The sequence below is a fragment of the Myxocyprinus asiaticus genome, chromosome 19, assembly GCF_019703515.2.
Source record: "Myxocyprinus asiaticus isolate MX2 ecotype Aquarium Trade chromosome 19, UBuf_Myxa_2, whole genome shotgun sequence".
Lineage (NCBI taxonomy): Eukaryota > Metazoa > Chordata > Actinopteri > Cypriniformes > Catostomidae > Myxocyprinus > Myxocyprinus asiaticus.
Window position 1 is genome coordinate 4430878 of NC_059362.1, and position 17855 is coordinate 4448732.

The 17855-nt window shown below is 38.0% G+C and overlaps 2 protein-coding genes across 2 annotated transcripts in view; one reads left to right on the forward strand and one right to left on the reverse strand.

Moving 5' to 3' along the window:
* pcmt (protein-L-isoaspartate (D-aspartate) O-methyltransferase) overlaps positions 1-17855 on the reverse strand; it is a 623660-nt gene that overhangs the window by 50413 nt on the left and 555392 nt on the right. The gene's annotated exons all lie outside the window — the stretch shown is intronic.
* nup43 (nucleoporin 43) lies at positions 501-15763 on the forward strand. The gene is made up of 8 exons (XM_051644876.1): positions 501-741; positions 878-1000; positions 1831-1908; positions 2261-2423; positions 7606-7741; positions 10976-11127; positions 12190-12306; positions 15424-15763. Exons 1-8 carry the CDS (start codon positions 622-624, stop codon positions 15651-15653), a joined length of 1119 nt encoding a protein of 372 aa, XP_051500836.1. The 5' UTR covers positions 501-621; the 3' UTR covers positions 15654-15763.

The following is a 17855-nucleotide window of genomic DNA, read 5'->3' on the forward strand; positions in this document are numbered from 1 at the left end:
TTCAGCTTAACTGAAATGCGTTTAATGTTTCATTTTGATCTTTTGAGGCCGCCGTACACGTCTGGCGGGATACAGCGCTAAGCATAGCCATAGATCTTCTATGTCGAAATGAAAACGTCCGCGCTTTTACCATAGGAGAGAGCGTAACGGCCAACTAGCGTTTTACGACAGCAAGTCACTCTTTGCGGATACCATACAAATGAATATAAAGAGCCGTAAACTGACACCTATCTGTCGCAACATTGTCTGCGTCTTCTCTTATAAAACAGCAATTTTATCGTAGTAAACTCCACACATAGTTAATTCCAAATAAATGTTTAAGTGTAAAAAATATTGAAGATTAGAGGAAAATCAGTCAATTCATTAAATGATGAGCTGTTTCCTTACAAAAGTAGTTTATTCAGCGTACTGAAGTGTTACCTCCAGACATTAATTCAGAAAAACGGCCTCTTGTCTCCTCGCCAGTGTACCGCCGCGTTATGCATTGCTTTGCTAAGCATGAATGGTTTTGTGAGAAGGGCTTTGGCATAGCTATCTGTGGCACCATAGAGCAGCGGGGCATGTGAAGAATACTAAACTCGAACAACAACACAGTACACAACACGACAACTGTGAGACTCAATGGAGAGTATCAATGCCAAATACATATCACAGAAAATCAGTAAGACGCGCTGGATGCCCGTTTCTGCGGCTTCATTACAACAACCTGAAGTGTTCGCGACAGGATCATGGGACAACGAGGCAAGAGCTCTTCACTTTCATTTATATCATCATCAGAGTGATTGTTCATTATTAATAGACATTTATTGTGTTTTCGGCAGTAAGCGTTCATGGTCAGAGTGATTTCTTTATTAATCTTCATTCACTGTGTTTTCAGAATAACAGAGTGTCAGTGTGGTCGGTGGAGGATCATGGAGTGTCACAGATGGATGGAGAGTTTGATGAAGATCCTCAGTTACTGTGTGAGTTTCAGCACGTTGGGGATGTCATGGATCTACAGGTGAGTTGTCTAACCAGGTAGTTCCCTAACTTTTTGTTAAAAGGGATAGCTCACCAAAAAATGATAATTCTCTCATCCTTTACCCCGATCATGCCGTCTCAGATGTGTATGACTTTCTTCTGATTTATACAAACGAATATTTTATGTGGCATGGACAACTTTTATGATACGTTTGTTTTGTTTTTGTTTTTTAAAGGTGCACTCAGTAACTTTTGTCTTTGTGTCATCTTGGACTTACACTGACACCTAGCGGCGTGGATGCAACGTCATTTAAAATCAATAGTTTTCAGTTTCAGATGCCATTGTAGATATTCAGTATTCACCGTCAGTGAATTTTGTGAAATTGTCAAATAACAGGGCGGTTACTGAGATTAAGTGAGTAGTATTCGGCTGGTCATGTGATTTTAACATGGCAGCCTCCATTTGCGGACCCTCTCCATGTAGAATAAAACAGCTTTTATAAGGTTACTGATATTGGAGTCTTCATTTTAATGTGAGTGATCATGATTTCCTATATTGCAAAATTACAATTCATGTCTTTTGGAGTTCAACTTTTTTAACGAGGAAAAAATTACTGAATGCACCTTTAAGTGAGACTCCATGAACTGCCATTGCATTGATAAAACAGACTGGGATATTCTTTCAAATTAAGCCAAACTTATGACAGTATTTTCATTTTTGGAAAACTATTCCTTTAAGTATAGTGACAAATAACTCTTGGGGATCAAAAACACATACAGAGAATGACCCACCCAATTAATGAGATGTATAATTTTTGGATCAGTTTGAATAATTAAATAATTTGCTAACAGTTTCATTTATTTTTGTAGTTTCTAGATCAAGGCAGGCTTGTTTCTGCATCATCAAGTGGGGCTGTGACCATCTATAAACTTCAGTCTGACTGTCAGGTTAGTTTTTGTTTAATGGTGACTGCATCTATCTGATCAATTTCAATATGCATGGCAAAAATCATAATTGTTAATTAATTCCCAGTATTGCAATCACAATTAGATTTGATATTAAAACACTAATGGCAAACTGAATAAATGCATTAACGGCACTACAAAAAAAATTATTTGCAATTATATGATTTAATTAAGTGCATATTAATGCATTAATTTCGACAGCTTTATTCATGAATGCATCATTGTGTAACAAAAGAGTGCAACCTCTGATCCATCACAGAAATTTCAAGTTCTTCCGATGAAGTGTTTTTTTTTTTATATATACTGTATTGATGATTGTGTCTGTGGTTTTTAGGCTTTGTCAATAGCTCATGTGTGGGAGAGAGCTCATAAGTATTCCTGTGATAATGCACCTTGCACAGCAGTAGTGTGCAGAAGTCCTGAAATAGTGTCCGTGGGGGAGGACGGTCGAATTATTCTTTACAAGGCAGATCAGACTGAAGTTATCAGAGTTATTGGTAAGTGTTATGTAGCTTTCTTTGTTGTACAGACAATAGTACTATATATAAACTATTTCATTATTTTGATGCATAAAAAACTGACAAAGCATTAATAAAAAAAAAAAAAAGACAATTCTGTCACCCTCGTGTCATTCCAAATGTGTATGACTTTCTTCCTTTGAACACTAAAGGCTTATGCTTTAAAGGTGCACTCAGTAACTTTTGTCTTTTTGTCATCTTGGACTTACACTGACACCTAGTGGCTTGGATGCAGCATTATTTAAAATCCATAGTTTTCACTTTCAGATGCCATTGTAGAAATTCAGTATTCACAGTCAGCCATGATTACTTTAATCAATAAGTGAAAATGTCCAATAACATGACGGTTACTGAGAATAAGCGAGTAGTATTCAGCTAGTCATGTGATTCTAACATGGCAGCCCCCATGTGCGGACCCTCTACATGTAGAATAAAACAGCTTTATAAGGTTATTGATATGACTGGGGTCTTCATTTTAATGTGAGTGATCATGATTTCCTACATATATTGCAAAATTACAACTCATGTTTTTAGGAGTTCAACTTTTTAAATGAGGAAAAAAATTATTGAATGCACCTTTAAAGAATGTCAGAAGTGTTCAAAATGTTTTCTATACTGTAAAAGTGGATTGCAACCTGTGGCTGTCAAGCTCCAAAAAGGACAAAAAAACACCATAAAAGCATAACTGAAGTAAATTAAAGGTATATTCAAAGTCTTCTGAAGCCCTAGCAATCGGTCCAATTTGGTTGCTTAGGAGACCTGGCTGGAGTCACTTAACACACCCTGGATTTGAACTCGTGACTCCAGGGGTGGTAGTCAGCATCAATACTCACTGAGCTACCCAGGCCCCTATATTAGACACTTTAATACTGCAGGGACTTAAGCCTGTTTTAGGTACTTCTCCCCGGAACTAGTACTTTTTGTTGTTTTTGCACATGAGCAACTATAGTCCCTTTTAGCTGTTTAGACAGACTTTTTAGCTCCTACTAAACTTCTTACCCAGAAGAGGGAGGTGCTGCAGCCGATGATTGGTCAAACACGTTTGATGCACAAAGCAATGACAAACACTAGAAGTCGGCCGTCACCATTTGTAAACAAACTTGTAGCTTCTAGTCTGCTACTCAGAAGACTGCGCTAATTCTAATTCCCTTGAAATATATAGGGAAATAACATATCACCAAGAAAGAATCCAAAGAGTATCGCCTGTTTCACATATGTGTGTGTGCGAGGGGTGAGCAGAGCTGCTGCATGACTTTGACATGCTTTGAGTTTTCACCACAACTGTACTGTGACTATACAGAAAATAAAATGATTTCAGGATTACTGCATTTTATTTTCCTGGGAAAATGGACATAAATAATAAGGTGTTTGTCTAGAGTGGGAAATTGAAATCTATTATAAACCTAACCGTTATGAAATCTAATTTACATGAGAAATTGTTGCATGACTGTTACTGCGTGGTTAACTTCGATCAACGTCTTTTTTAAAGTCAATGAGTGAGTATTTAAGTACATTAATTTATGTTGAGTCATAAAAGCCTTTATTGTAAAAGATAATTTGGATAAATAGGTTTATAGTGCATTTTCAACATGCTTTCCACTGCGTTCAGCGTGTGCTGTGTGGTAGTCTGACCTCCTCATCTCTCCTCTCATTCTGGCTGCAGGATGCAGCACACACGCCTCACGTGCCAAGTGTAAACTGCAACCTGTACACAGAGTGCCTCCGAAAACTGGAAAATGCTGCCTTTGGAGGCTGTATAAGGAGGATGAAAATAATTTGCTTTTCAAACTGTTCAGAGACTAATTTCATTAATTCATCCAAAAACTCTGTTGGTTAAACCATTAACCGATTAAGCAGCTGCCTACGTTTTCAGATGCAGCTAAAGCTCGTGTAAAACAGCCCTAATAAAAGTGTTGCTCCAATCCTGGCGTCTTCCGTCAGTGTTGTTAATTTTGTTGTTGCAATGGAATCGCACGTGCAAACAACGTCACCAGAAACGGGGTTGACTTTTGTGAGTGTGAATGCAAGAGGGGAAAAGTGTCCACCGGTGTTCCATTCCTCGTAAGAGTTGTCATCTGGAAAGTTACTAAGGGTAAAGTACCGGGACTATTGGTGGGAAAGGGGCTAGTGATCTGCACAGACCAGTCCACGTGTAAACGCACCTGCTTTTGGTCCGGGTAGCAGATAGTGCTGTGTAGTTCAGTTTCTGATGTAATTGCCAATTCTCATAAGCAACAGAAAACAGAGAGTTTGTAGTCGAACCAGTGCAATCCCTCTAACAAAATTTAGTTGCAATGGCAGGAACAAGGGCTTGCAGTCTGGAGCCCTGGTACAATTTCTGTGTGAGGTACAGACAGAAATGTAAGTAATTATTTGCTAAAAAATCTTCCCATCTGCCACAACTTAAAAATCATGGCTCCTGAATTTTATAATTGTGAATTCCAGGCCTAGAAAATTAATAAAATGTTAAAAAGTTATGGACATGTTTATAGGTTTTTCTACTTATCCACAGCTCTAATCATGAACAACTGAAAAAGTCATGAAATGGTCATGGAAAATTAATGGACATTAATTTGTCAAAAGGTGTGGGAATCCTGTCAAATGTAATTCAGTTTTATCTATAATCAAATATGCTGCATGAAGCTATGACGGAGGTGAAAATGATCAGTGAATAATCACATACATTTTGAGCTGTCACACAAAGCTATAATTTGACTATATCAGAAGACTCTGAATATAGGACTGCTTTAATGATACTTTCATGATTCTTCTTTTTCCACAGAAGAAAGTCATACAAGTTTGTAAACATGAGTCAGTAAATGATGACAGAATTTTCATGTTTGGCTGAACTATCCCTTTAAACTTCTGCATGAATTACTGAAGGAATATTCCAGGTTCAATACAAGTTAAGCTCAGTCAACAGCATTTGTGGCATAATGTTGATTAACACCAAATAAATAATTATTTCAAATTGTTCCTCCTTTTATATAAAAAAAAAAAAAAAAAAACCCCCGCAGAAATCGAGGTTAGAGTTAGACAGTGAATGGAGCCAATTTTTGGAGGCTTTAAATACAGAAATGTGAAGCTTATTAATTTATACAAAAACATTCATTTACATAAATGCTCCTGTTAAACCTTGTGTATATTTGAGCTGTAAAGTGGTTTTAATCATCGTTTTTACTGGCGTTTTAGGGTTTATGGTGTGAATTTGATCTAAAATCATGTTAACATGCATATTGTTTATGACTTGTGGCTATACACAAAAACAGTGAACATTTTAACGTTTACAGCCCCATTTAATTCCATTATACAGGTGCATCTCAATAAATTAGAATGTCGTGGAAAAGTTTATTTATTTCAGTAACTCAACTCAAATTGTGAAACTCGTGTATTAAATAAATTCAATGCACACAGACTGAAGTAGTTTAAGTCTTTGGTTCTTTTAATTGTGATGATTTTGGCTCACATTTAACAAAAACCCACCAATTCACTATCTCAAAAAATTAGAATATGGTGACATGCCAATCAGCTAATCAACTCAAAACACCTGCAAAGATTTCCTGAGCCTTCAAAATGGTCTCTCAGTTTGGTTCACTAGGCTACACAATCTGCTGATCTGACAGTTGTCCAGAAGACAATCATTGACACCCTTCACAAGGAGGGTAAGCCACAAACATTCATTGCCAAAGAAGCTGGCTGTTCACAGAGTGCTGTATCCAAGCATGTTAACAGAAAGTTGAGTGGAAGGGAAAAGTGTGGAAGAAAAAGATGCACACCAACCGAGAGAACCGCAGCCTTATGAGGATTGTCAAGCAAAATCGATTCAAGAATTTGGGTGAACTTCACAAGGAATGGACTGAGGCTGGGGTCAAGGCATCAAGAGCCACCACACACAGACGTGTCAAGGAATTTGGCTACAGTTGTCATATTCCTCTTGTTAAGCCACTCCTGAACCACAGACAATGTCAGAGGCGTCTTACCTGGGCTAAGGAGAAGAAGAACTGGACTGTTGCCCAGTGGTCCAAAGTCCTCTTTTCAGATGAGAGCAAGTTTTGTATTTCATTTGGAAACCAAGGTCCTAGAGTCTGGAGGAAGGGTGGAGAAGCTCATAACCCAAGTTGCTTGAAGTCCAGTGTTAAGTGTCCACAGTCTGTGATGATTTGGGGTGCAATGTCATCTGCTGGTGTTGGTCCATTGTGTTTTTTGAAAACCAAAGTCACTGCACCCGTTTACCAAGATATTTTGGAGCACTTCATGCTTCCTTCTGCTGACCAGCTTTTTAAAGATGCTGATTTCATTTTCCAGCAGGATTTGGCACCTGCCCACACTGCCAAAAGCACCAAAAGCTGGTTAAATGACCATGGTGTTGGTGTGCTTGACTGGCCAGCAAACTCACCAGACCTGAACCCCATAGAGAATCTATGGGGTATTGTCAAGAGGAAAAGGAGAAACAAGAGACCAAAAAATGCAGATGAGCTGAAGGCCACTGTCAAAGAAACCTGGGCTTCCATACCACCTCAGCAGTGCCACAAACTGATCACCTCCATGCCACGCCGAATTGAGGCAGTAATTAAAGCAAAAGGAGCCCCTACCAAGTATTGAGTACATATACAGTAAATGAACATACTTTCCAGAAGGCCAACAATTCACTAAAAATGTTTTTTGTATTGGTCTTATGATGTATTCTAATTTTCTGAGATAGTGAATTGGTGGGTTTTTGTTAAATGTGAGCCAAAATCATCACAATTAAAAGAACCAAAGACTTAAACTACTTCAGTCTGTGTGCATTGAATTTATTTAATACACGAGTTTCACAATTTGAGTTGAATTACTGAAATAAATGAACTTTTCCATGACATTCTAATTTATTGAGATGCACCTGTAAGTGCCTCACTGTAACTCAGATTTTTGCCTTTTTCAAAGAAGAGGAGGAACAAGTCAAAATAAATCTTTTGGGTTGTCAACATTATGCCACTAATACTATCGATTGAGCTTAACTTGTATTGAACCCAGAATACTTCTTTATCTCACAAAGGGGAAAAAAAAATCTTGATGAGTATAATCATTCCCAGTCTTTTTTTGAAAATGTAATTTGACCTGTAATGCAAATGTGATGTGCTCATTATGAGTGATATGACTGTGTGTTATTGGGGTTCAACAGAGAATGCAGACAGCAGTACGATTCATGGCGTGACATTTGTGAGGGCGACTGAAGTTCTCACTGTAAACTCCATCGGCCAGCTGAAGATGTGGGACTTCAGGCAGCAGAGTGACAGTCCTGCACAAATTCTCTCTCTGTATGTGTCACTCACTCTATATCAGCATTATTATTCAAATTCAAGCTTTAATCAGTTGGACAGGTTAAATATATCGATTTTTGGATTAATTGATTTGAGTGATATCGATTCTTTAAAAAATGCTGAGATTAATATTTTCTCTATGCGCAAGCGCAACCCTCTACAATGCAAGTAAATAACTCACATATGCAACCAAATGTCCTGCTATGCGACTAAACATTTTTGTGATTCGCTGCTGGCTGGTAAACTATCAGATTCACTCAGCAGTGATTGAGAAGTATATTGGCGAAAAAGTTCAGCACCAAGATCCTTTCACTGCGTGTTGAGAGTAAAAGTTTGATTTGACTCATTCCATGTAATGTGTGTCCAAAGATGAGACCAACTTAGATGGTTCCCTATATACAGTGGCAAGAAAAAGTATGTGAACCCTTTGGAATTAGCTGGTTTTCTGCATTAATTGATCATAAAATGTGATCTCCTCTTCATTAAAGTTACAAGTATAGACAGCACAATGTGCTTAAGCTAACAACACACAAACAATTATAATCTGTCATGTCTTTATTGAACACATTCCATTAAACGTTCACAGTGCTGTGGAAAAAGTAAGTGAACCCCTAGGCTAAAGACGTCAACAAAAGCTAATTAGAGTCAGGAGCTGATGTGCTTCTTCATGCCTTGCAAAAAGAGATTTCAGATGATCTACGATCAAGAATTGTTGCTTTGCTTAAAGTTGTAAAGGGTTACATAGTTACAAAGAGCTTAGATATTCATCTGTCCACAGTTATACAAATTGTCTATAAATGGAGACAATTTAGTACTGTGGCTGCTCTCTCTAGAAGTGGCCATCAAGACAAAATGACTCAAAGGGCACACTGCAGAATGCTCAATGTGGTAAAAAGGAACCCTAGAGTGACAGCTAAAGACTTGAAGGAATCATTGGAACTGGTTAACATCTCTGTTCATGAGTCTGCTATACGGAAAACAATAAACAGGCATGGTGTCCACAGCAGGACATCACGAAGGAAGCCACTGCTTGCCAACAAAAACATTGCTGTGCGCCTGAGGTTTGCAAAAGACCTACTTGACACTCCACAACGCTACTGGGAAAATGTTTTTGGACTGATGAAACTAAGGTTGAATTGTTTCGGAAGAACATGCAGCACTGTCTAAATGGTCTAAAAAGTGCACCGCATACCAACATGAAAACATCACCTACGATGGAGGGAGTATCATGATTTGGGGCTGCTCTGCTGCTTCGGGGCCTGGACCGCTTGCCATCATCGAGGGAAAAATGAATTCCCAAGTTTATCAAGATATCCTACAGGATAATGTCAGGGTGGCTGTGTGCCAGCTGAAGCTCAGTAAAAGTTGTGTGATGCAGCAGGACAATGACCCTAAACATTAAAGTAAATCCACTACAGAATGACTTAAAAAAAAGAAGATCCACTTTTCGGAGTGGCCCAGTCAGAGCCCAGACCTTCACCCAATAGAGATGCTGGTGAATGACCTCGAGAGCCGTTCACACCAGAAATCCTAAGAATATGGCTGAGCTGAAGCAGTTCTGTAAGGAAGAATGGTCCAAAATTCCCTCTGAACGTTGTGCAGGTCTAATCCGTAGCTAACGGAAAGGCTTGGTTGAGGTTATTGCTGCCAAAAGAGGGTCGACCAGTTATTAAATCCAAGGGTTCACTTACATTTTCCACAGGACTGTGAATGTTTAATGGGATGGGTTCAATAAAGACATAAAAGATTATAGTTGTTTGTGTTTTGTTAGCTTTGTGTCTGTCTATACTTGTGAGTTTGATGAAGATGAGATCACATTTTATGACCAATTAATGAAGAAAACCACCTAATTCCAGAGGAATCGAATCGAGAGCTTTTGAATCAGATTCAAATCAAAATGGGAAATCTCCATCAATTCCCTGCCCTAATAATCAGGGTGAATGTCACAAAATTTGTCAAGAATATGTTCTGGTCATATTTCACTCCAAAATCAAAAGAAAGAAATTACATTTCATGTAAAGAATATGTAGCCTAGACAGTTAAGATTGTTTGTTTTGTATTGAGACATTTTTTTCATAACAATCAAACACCACCACCCCCCCCGCCCCCATCCCAATTCACTGTAACCTACTGTAATGTGTAAACCAACTCATTTTCATTCATGTACCCAGTTTTGTGTATAGATAGAACATTTACAGATCATAAAGCTGAAGTGTGTAATTTCTGCGCTACTAGTGTCGCCAAACAGACGATTGAAATTAATCACGGTTTTTAAACAAATTCCCGGAAAACTCCGCCCAGTCTTCTATTGATTGTACAAACAGATAGTCCCACCCCAAACTCACACCATTGTTTGAGCCAGTGTTGCTGTGTTGAGCAGAGCAATGTTTTAATAGAGCCACAGTGTTAGATCTTCAGGTGAAATCAACCTAAAATGACTTATTTATAGTTGACTCTGCATATTAATCTGGGATATGCAAGAGAGTTTTACAATGAGTGCATTTACATGTACGTTCTTGCACCGATTATGCTTAATAAGCCAACAGCATGTGTGGTTATGTAAATGCATTAAACAGTGTTCCTTTATCAGTGTACGGTCAGAAATGGTGTAAGAATTACCCATTACCCTAATTTCGCGTTACATGTAAACACCTTTACCTACGTTCTTATCGGCTTATCGAATGTGTGCATGTGTTGTGCACATGCCTCTTCACGGTTTAATGTCAAAAGAAACGAATAACACGATTACTTCAAGTGTAAGTGCGGATGTAACAAAGTTCACAAGATGGGCAAGGAGGAAGCTGGGACCGGCTTGACAAACATGTCAAGACACTAATGTGGCACTTTTAAGTGTACATTAAACACTACAACACAGCAGCTTTTCAGCAGCTCCAACACATATTGCTTTTCAGCACACAATGACACGCAGACAGACAACTTTGTGCGTCTCTCTCTCTCTCCTCTGCCGCTGTCTCCTCTCCTTAAATACTCCCGTCACCCCTCACTTGAACGCGAGACCGTTGTGGCACACAGGTGGACCTCAATCACTACTTATCTTCCCGGCCTCGCTCTGCCCCGCACTGCTCGCCACAGCGGTTTTCTTGCCTTGTTGAATTTTTGAAAGCTTATTTTTGGGAGTTATCAGCGTATTGTTGTGCATGTAAACATGCTCATTGAAAAAATGACCCGCATCAGCTTTAAGTTGGGCTCTAATACTTTGTGTTCACGCAGCACTGGAGATCGAGTGCCCTTACACTGTGTGGATAAACACCCAAACCAGCAGCACATCGTGGCCACAGGAGGGCAGGATGGGATGCTGTGTATCTGGGATGTGAGACAGGGCAACATGCCCTTCTCTCTAATAGAGGCCCATTCTGCAGAAAGTGAGACTTGCTTTTTTGCCTTTTTATTCATAAAGTAACTCAGTGTTTGCTTAGTCTTGGACATGAGGCATACACAGAGGGGTAGCAACAACTTTTAGACCCTGCTTTTTTAATTTGCTAAATTAAAGGGACAGTTCACCCAAAAATGCAAATCTTCTCATCATTTACTCACACTCATGCCATCCCAGATGTGTATGACTTTCTTTCTTCTGCAGAACACTAACAAAGATTTTTAGAAGAATATTTCTGCTCTGTAGGTCCATACAATGTAAGTCAACAGGGTCCAAAACTTTGAAGCTCAAAAAAGCACAAAGGCAGCATTAAAGTAATCTATACAACTCCAGTGGTTAAATCTATATCTTCAGAATATGATAAGTGTGGGTGAGAAACAGATAAATATTTAAGTCTTTCTATTTTTTTTTACTATAAATCTCCACTTTAACTACTACTATTTCTGTTTTTGCCAATTCTCATTCTTTTTGCATATCACCACCTACGGGGCAGGGAGGAGAATTTATAGTAAAATAGGACTTGTTTCTCACCCACACCTATCATATCGCTTCTGAATATAGGGATTTAACAACTGGAGTAAGTTTTTTTTTTTTTCACTGAGTACAAAGATTAACAGGAACACTTTACAAAAGTTTCTTAAACATTAGTTAATGCATTAGGTATCATGAACTAACAATGAACAACATTGTTTTTTTTATACAGCATTTATTAATCTCTGTTAATGTTAGTTAATAAAAATTCAATTGATCATTGTTAATTTGTTAGTTCATAGTGCAATAACTGATGTTGACAAATACAACTTTTGATTTTAAAAATGTATTACTATGTGTTGAAATGAACATTTAACCAAGATTAATAAATGTTGTACAAGTATTGTTAATTTTTTGTTCATGTTAACTAATGTTGTTAACAAATGGAACCTTATTGTAAAGTTTTACCAGATTAACATTAGGAACATAGACATAGAGAAATGGTTGTATTTTGTATTTTTATATCACCCTGACCATGTGATATTTCAAAAGTTTTTACTTACTACTGTTTTCACTGTAGTGTGGGAAGTACACTTTCATCCTTCAAACCCCAATCACTTGTTCACTTGCTCGGAGGATGGATCTCTGCTACACTGGGAGACGACTTCAGGATCAGACATGAGCTCACTCCTACAGAGTAAGACAACACTTCACATACAAAAAAAAATTATACTTGCAGCACAGTTTATTGGAAATCCCCTAAATTATAATTGTGTGTGTGTGAATGGAACACAGGAGTCAGTTTGAAACTCTGGTACAAAGTGGCACCATTTACTCCTTGTATGAAAATGTGGTTTTAAGGTGATCTGATCACAAATGGACTGTGCTAAATACAGGTGTAAACTGGTTCCAAAACTTTTTGTCCTGTGGTGTGACAAATGAATTTTCACAAATACAAATATTTAATGTCGTCTCTCAATTAACTCTCCTATGGTATTGAAAAATAGCACCTCTCTTCAGTATTCGTGGTTATTTTTGATAGGAAGGTGTAGATGTGTAACCCTTTTTTTTTTGATGATGATGAAAATGATACCATTTCTTCTTCCCTGAGAAATTATGCATTTTTGGGGGGATGCATTTTATGCTATTTTGATATTATTTACATGTAACTTTCTAAATTGTACCATTAATTTGCATATACAAATAAGCAAATTTTTGACAGACACTTCTGTGAGTTGATACATTAAGAAAATATGAGAATGTGACACAAATTGGAGGCATATTTCTGCCATCTGGTGAACAAAATCTAAATAACATGACTTGAAAATCATGTCATGCCAGTAACAGCCAGTTGATGGCTGTATCCACCTATTGTGTAGTCTAATGGCTTGTTGTAACCTAATTTTATATTTTATCACAAGATATGAATTTGAATATATATTTAAACATGATCAAACTATTATTTGTCAAAGTTTAGCATTCTAAAATTGATTTGAAGTGTCAGTTTTTGTGGTTAATGTCATTATGCTTGCAATCAAATGTTACAAAGAGAAGACACAGAATAAGCGTTTTTCTACCAATAATTTATTTCAAACAAAATTTTAATAACTCAAAGTAAATGCATAATACTTTCAAGAAAATGAGCATCAAATAACAGAAATGAACTGCAAAATTATGAAAATTCAATTAGAGAATAAAACAGAAGAATCAGAATAAACATTCTGCAATTTCAAACTTTCTATAATAAACATTTATTTTGTAAACGTGTGTGTGTGTGTGTGTGTGTGTGTGTGTGTGTGTGAGAGAGAGAGAGAGAGAGTGAGTGTGTCAGATTGCTGACATCAGCTGGAAAACAACAGATGACTTGTAATGACAACAATGACCAAAAGATGGCTGTAGAGCTCCACTTATTGATGTCCTGTGTGTTTATCGTCTCACCCCTTCATTTCTGAGTGTGTGTTTAGCACTGTGACCGATTTATTTATTTTTGGACAGATGTACAAAAAAATAAAAAAATAAATAACATTTTATATATATATATATATATATATATATACACTATATTGCCAAAAGTATTCGCTCACCCATCCAAATAATTGAATTCAGGTGTTCCAATCACTTCCATGGCCGCAGGTGTATAAAATGAAGCACCTAGGCATGCAGACTGCTTCTACAAACATTTGTGAAAGAATGGGCCGCTCTCAGGAGCTCAGTGAATTCCAGCATGGTACTGTGATAGGATGCCACCTGTGCAACAAGTCCAGTCGTGAAATTTCCTCGCTACTAAATATTCCACAGTCAACTGTCAGTGGTATTATAACAAAGTGGAAGCGATTGGGAATGACAGCAACTCATCCACGAAGTGGTAGGCCGCGTAAAATGACAGAGCGGGGTCAGCGGATGCTGAGGCGCATAGTGCGCAGAGGTCGCCAAATTTCTGCAGAGTCAATCGCTACAGACCTCCAAAGTTCATGTGGCCTTCAGATTAGCTCAAGAAGAGTGCGTAGAGAGCTTCATGGAATGGGTTTCCATGGCCGAGCAGCTGCATCCAAGCCATACATCACCAAGTGCAATGCAAAGCGTCGGATGCAGTGGTGTAAAGCACACCGCCACTGGACTCTAGAGCAGTGGAGACGCGTTCTCTGGAGTGACGAATCACGCTTCTCCATCTGGCAATCTGATGGACGAGTCTGGGTTTGGCGGTTGCCAGGAGAACGGTACTTGTCTGACTGCATTGTGCCAACTGTGAAGTTTGGTGGAGGGGGGATTATGGTGTCGGGTTGTTTTTCAGGAGCTGGGCTTGGCCCCTTAGTTCCAGTGAAAGGAACACTGAGTGCTTCAGCATACCAAGAGATTTTGGACAATTCCATGCTCCCAACATTGTGGAAACAGTTTGGGGATGGCCCCTTCCTGTTCCAACATGACTGCGCACCAGTGCACAAAGCAAGGTCCATAAAGACATGGATGAGCGAGTTTGGTGTGGAAGAACTTGACTGGCCTGCACAGAGTCCTGACCTCAACCTGATAGAACACCTTTGGGATGAATTAGAGTGAAGACTGCGAGCCAGGCCTTCTTGTCCAACATCAGTGTCTGACCTCACAAATGCGCTTCTGGAAGAATGGTCAAAAATTCCCATAAACACACTCCTAAACCTTGTGGAAAGCCTTCCCAGAAGAGTTGAAGCTGTTATAGCTGCAAAGGGTGGGCCGACGTCATATTAAACCCTATGGATTAAGAATGGGATGTCACTTAAGTTCATATGCGTCTAAAGGCAGGTGAGCGAATACTTTTGGCAATATAGTGTATATATGAGCTCTGTTATAGTCTCACCTGTTCATTTATGTGTGTGTGTGAGAGAGTGGATGTGTATGGTTTGCACTGAGGATGTTTTAGGGGTCTCTCCTCTTCATTTCTGTCTGTTTTTTTTTTCTGCATTGTGGCTGATTTATTGATTGTATTTGACAGATTAAAAAAAACAAATTATTTTCTTTTTTGTTTTTTTTTTTTTGGGTCTTTCCCATTCATTTTCAATACCTTTGGTATTCGCAACCACTTAGTCACCAAGTCTTGTACTGCTTAGATAAAGGAAATTTTTTTTATTTAACGATCAAAATTTATTTCGGTCAAAAATGACCGAATACCATAGGAGGGTTAAGGGAAGTCATAAAAGCTGCATGTATAGTAATTATACAATTATGAACATAATGCTCATTTAAATAGATTTTGGATTATTGCTCAGACTTTTCTTTTTGTTTCATTCTCATTGTATTTTTAACATCATGTATTTTTCTGTCTGGTGTTTTATTGTTTCAGGGGGCTGGAACAGCAGAGTCATCTCGCATAGTGCCGTATCACAGCCGGGGGAGAACGAGTCTGTGGTCAGCGCCTGGCTGACTGGAGACTCAAGCAAAAGTCGTCTGGAAGCGACTCACATGCTGCCCGGACAAACACTGTCTGTTAATAGTCTTGATGTGCTTGAGCAGTGCTTAGTATGTGGCACTGATGGGGAGGCAGTGTACATCCATAGACAGGTCCCTGTGTGATATATGAAAGAAATGCTTGTAATATTTTTTATATATATACTACATTTATTTGTTCAGTTGATTAAAACTAAACATGAATGATTTAGTCATTAAAATGGCAATGTTTGCAATCTTGGTGTGTCTTAAAAAGTTTTGTTCAAATACTAAGTGACTTATGATAGGGTTACAATGATGTGGACCCTAATATAAAAATGACCATAGTCCTTGCATTGTAAATTAACTTAGCAGTGTTTGATAATGCAAGCAGCACTTTTACGATCACGTCCCTATCCCCGAGCATTATAATTCGTCACGTAACTCGTCGGGACGAGTTTATGCTTCGAGCCAAAATTATACTTCCAATCATGCAAATTGTTTTGTAAAGGTGAGCTATTACAATTGTAAGTGATCAGATCTGAGATTTTTGCCTGACTGACAATAAAACAGGTGAAAAAGTCCCATAGACTTGCATTGAAAGACAGACCTGAGCAGTATCTAGAGACCGAAATATGGAGACTTTAGGGTGACTCTTTTCCACGTTTCAAATCACCATTGGTGCTGAATAAAAGAAGTTGCTCTATGGTTATATACTGGACACAGTCATCACAATGGTTATTACACTTGCATTATCTAACCAAATTGACAAAATCCATAATGCCTAACGTATTTACCCAACAAGTTAAATATGTGATCAAAGAAAACATCAAAAGTCATTTGTGCAAAAAACAAAACAAATACATTTAAACTTACTGTAAATGGAAATAATCTAAAAGATGCAACACATTAATATGACCACATGGTCCATAATGATGGCTCGGACCTCATTCAAAATGAAAGTATGCTGCCTTCTGCCTCCATTCGTCTGATTTCCACCTCTTTGGCAGGGTCCATGTCTACCTCTTTGACCCCTCTGCAGGTTTTCTCTCTCTTGCAGTCTATCCTGCTCCATATTTGCACATTGCAAATGCTCACACACAGTTCTACTTATATGGTAACCAGTTGTAATCACCAGATGAAATAAATTAGTAATAAATGTGATTTATTATGTTTGGTTTATGATTGAAAACTCTTACAGCAATTAGTTGATACCTTACCACCACACAATAATCAGACCAGTTGAAAATCTATAGATATACCAAATGATTTGTTAATTAACCATTAAGATTAGTTTGATTAAATGATGTACAAATGTATTAAACTGAACGAGAACAGAAAAGTTTGATGGTAATAGCATTATGAACGAAAAGTATTTAAAGATGAATCACTTGATAGTTGTAGTGAAAAGGTTGCTTTGTGATTTTGTGTATTGTACTAACACAATTGAAAATATGCTGAAATGATTGTAAAAGGTGCATTTTTGATGATCTGTTGTGAGATTAGTACTAAGAGTTTTGAAAATGTACCAATTGTGAAAATCGTACCAAAGCAATTTAAAAGACTAATTTACTCGTGTAGAACACAAACAAAAATGTTTTAATGAAATGCACAGCCCATCTTTTCAAAACACTGGCAGTGGATCGTCTTAGTTTAAAGCTTAAAAAGGACACGAAAATATCATAATAGTAGTAGTCCATGTGGCTTGTGCAACATGAGAGAAGCTCATTCAGTGACACGAAAGTTCACGTAAGAACTTGAGTTGTTTTTTTAACACTGTACAATGCAAGCTCTCGCATGAACATGTAAGCCACTGTGAACAGGCTTTTCTCATAGTGCTCATGAACGTAGGCCAGATGGTAAGATTTTCACAGAAAGATACTATGTGGGGTCCAGATACACTCCCTAGTGGGAAAAAATAGCATAAGCTGGTAGCTGTGTTTTGGAACATGGTAGGTGGTTTAAGCTGGTCAACCAGCTACCATCTTCCAAAAATCAGCTTGACCAGCTCATGATCAGCTTAAACCAGATACCATGTTCCAAAACATAGCTACCAGCTTAAGCTGGTTTTTCCACCAGGGAATGGACCATTTTTACTTTTTTCCATAACATGAGGATGGAACAACCAACCCACAACAGTGCAGTTTAAAGAATACTGCTTGCTATTATGAATGGGCTGACAGTTCATTGGAAAATAATACATTATAAACAAAAACAGAGGAGAACTCTAGTATACAAGCAATTTCAAAGTTTTTACTTACTGGGCTTACAGGGTTTACATGCATTACGTCATCATGACAACAAAGTTGTAATATAACTTTACACAGATAAGGTAAATAAGCAATTTCA

Bases quoted from the DNA above. Each gene is read 5' to 3' on its own strand.
- nup43 (XM_051644876.1), top strand. From the start codon at position 622: ATGGAGAGTATCAATGCCAAATACATATCACAGAAAATCAGTAAGACG. The intron at 742-877 runs GCAAGAGCTCTT...CTGTGTTTTCAG, and splicing joins CAGGATCATGGGACAACGAG to AATAACAGAGTGTCAGTGTG. The intron at 7,742-10,975 runs GTATGTGTCACT...GTGTTCACGCAG, and splicing joins CCTGCACAAATTCTCTCTCT to CACTGGAGATCGAGTGCCCT.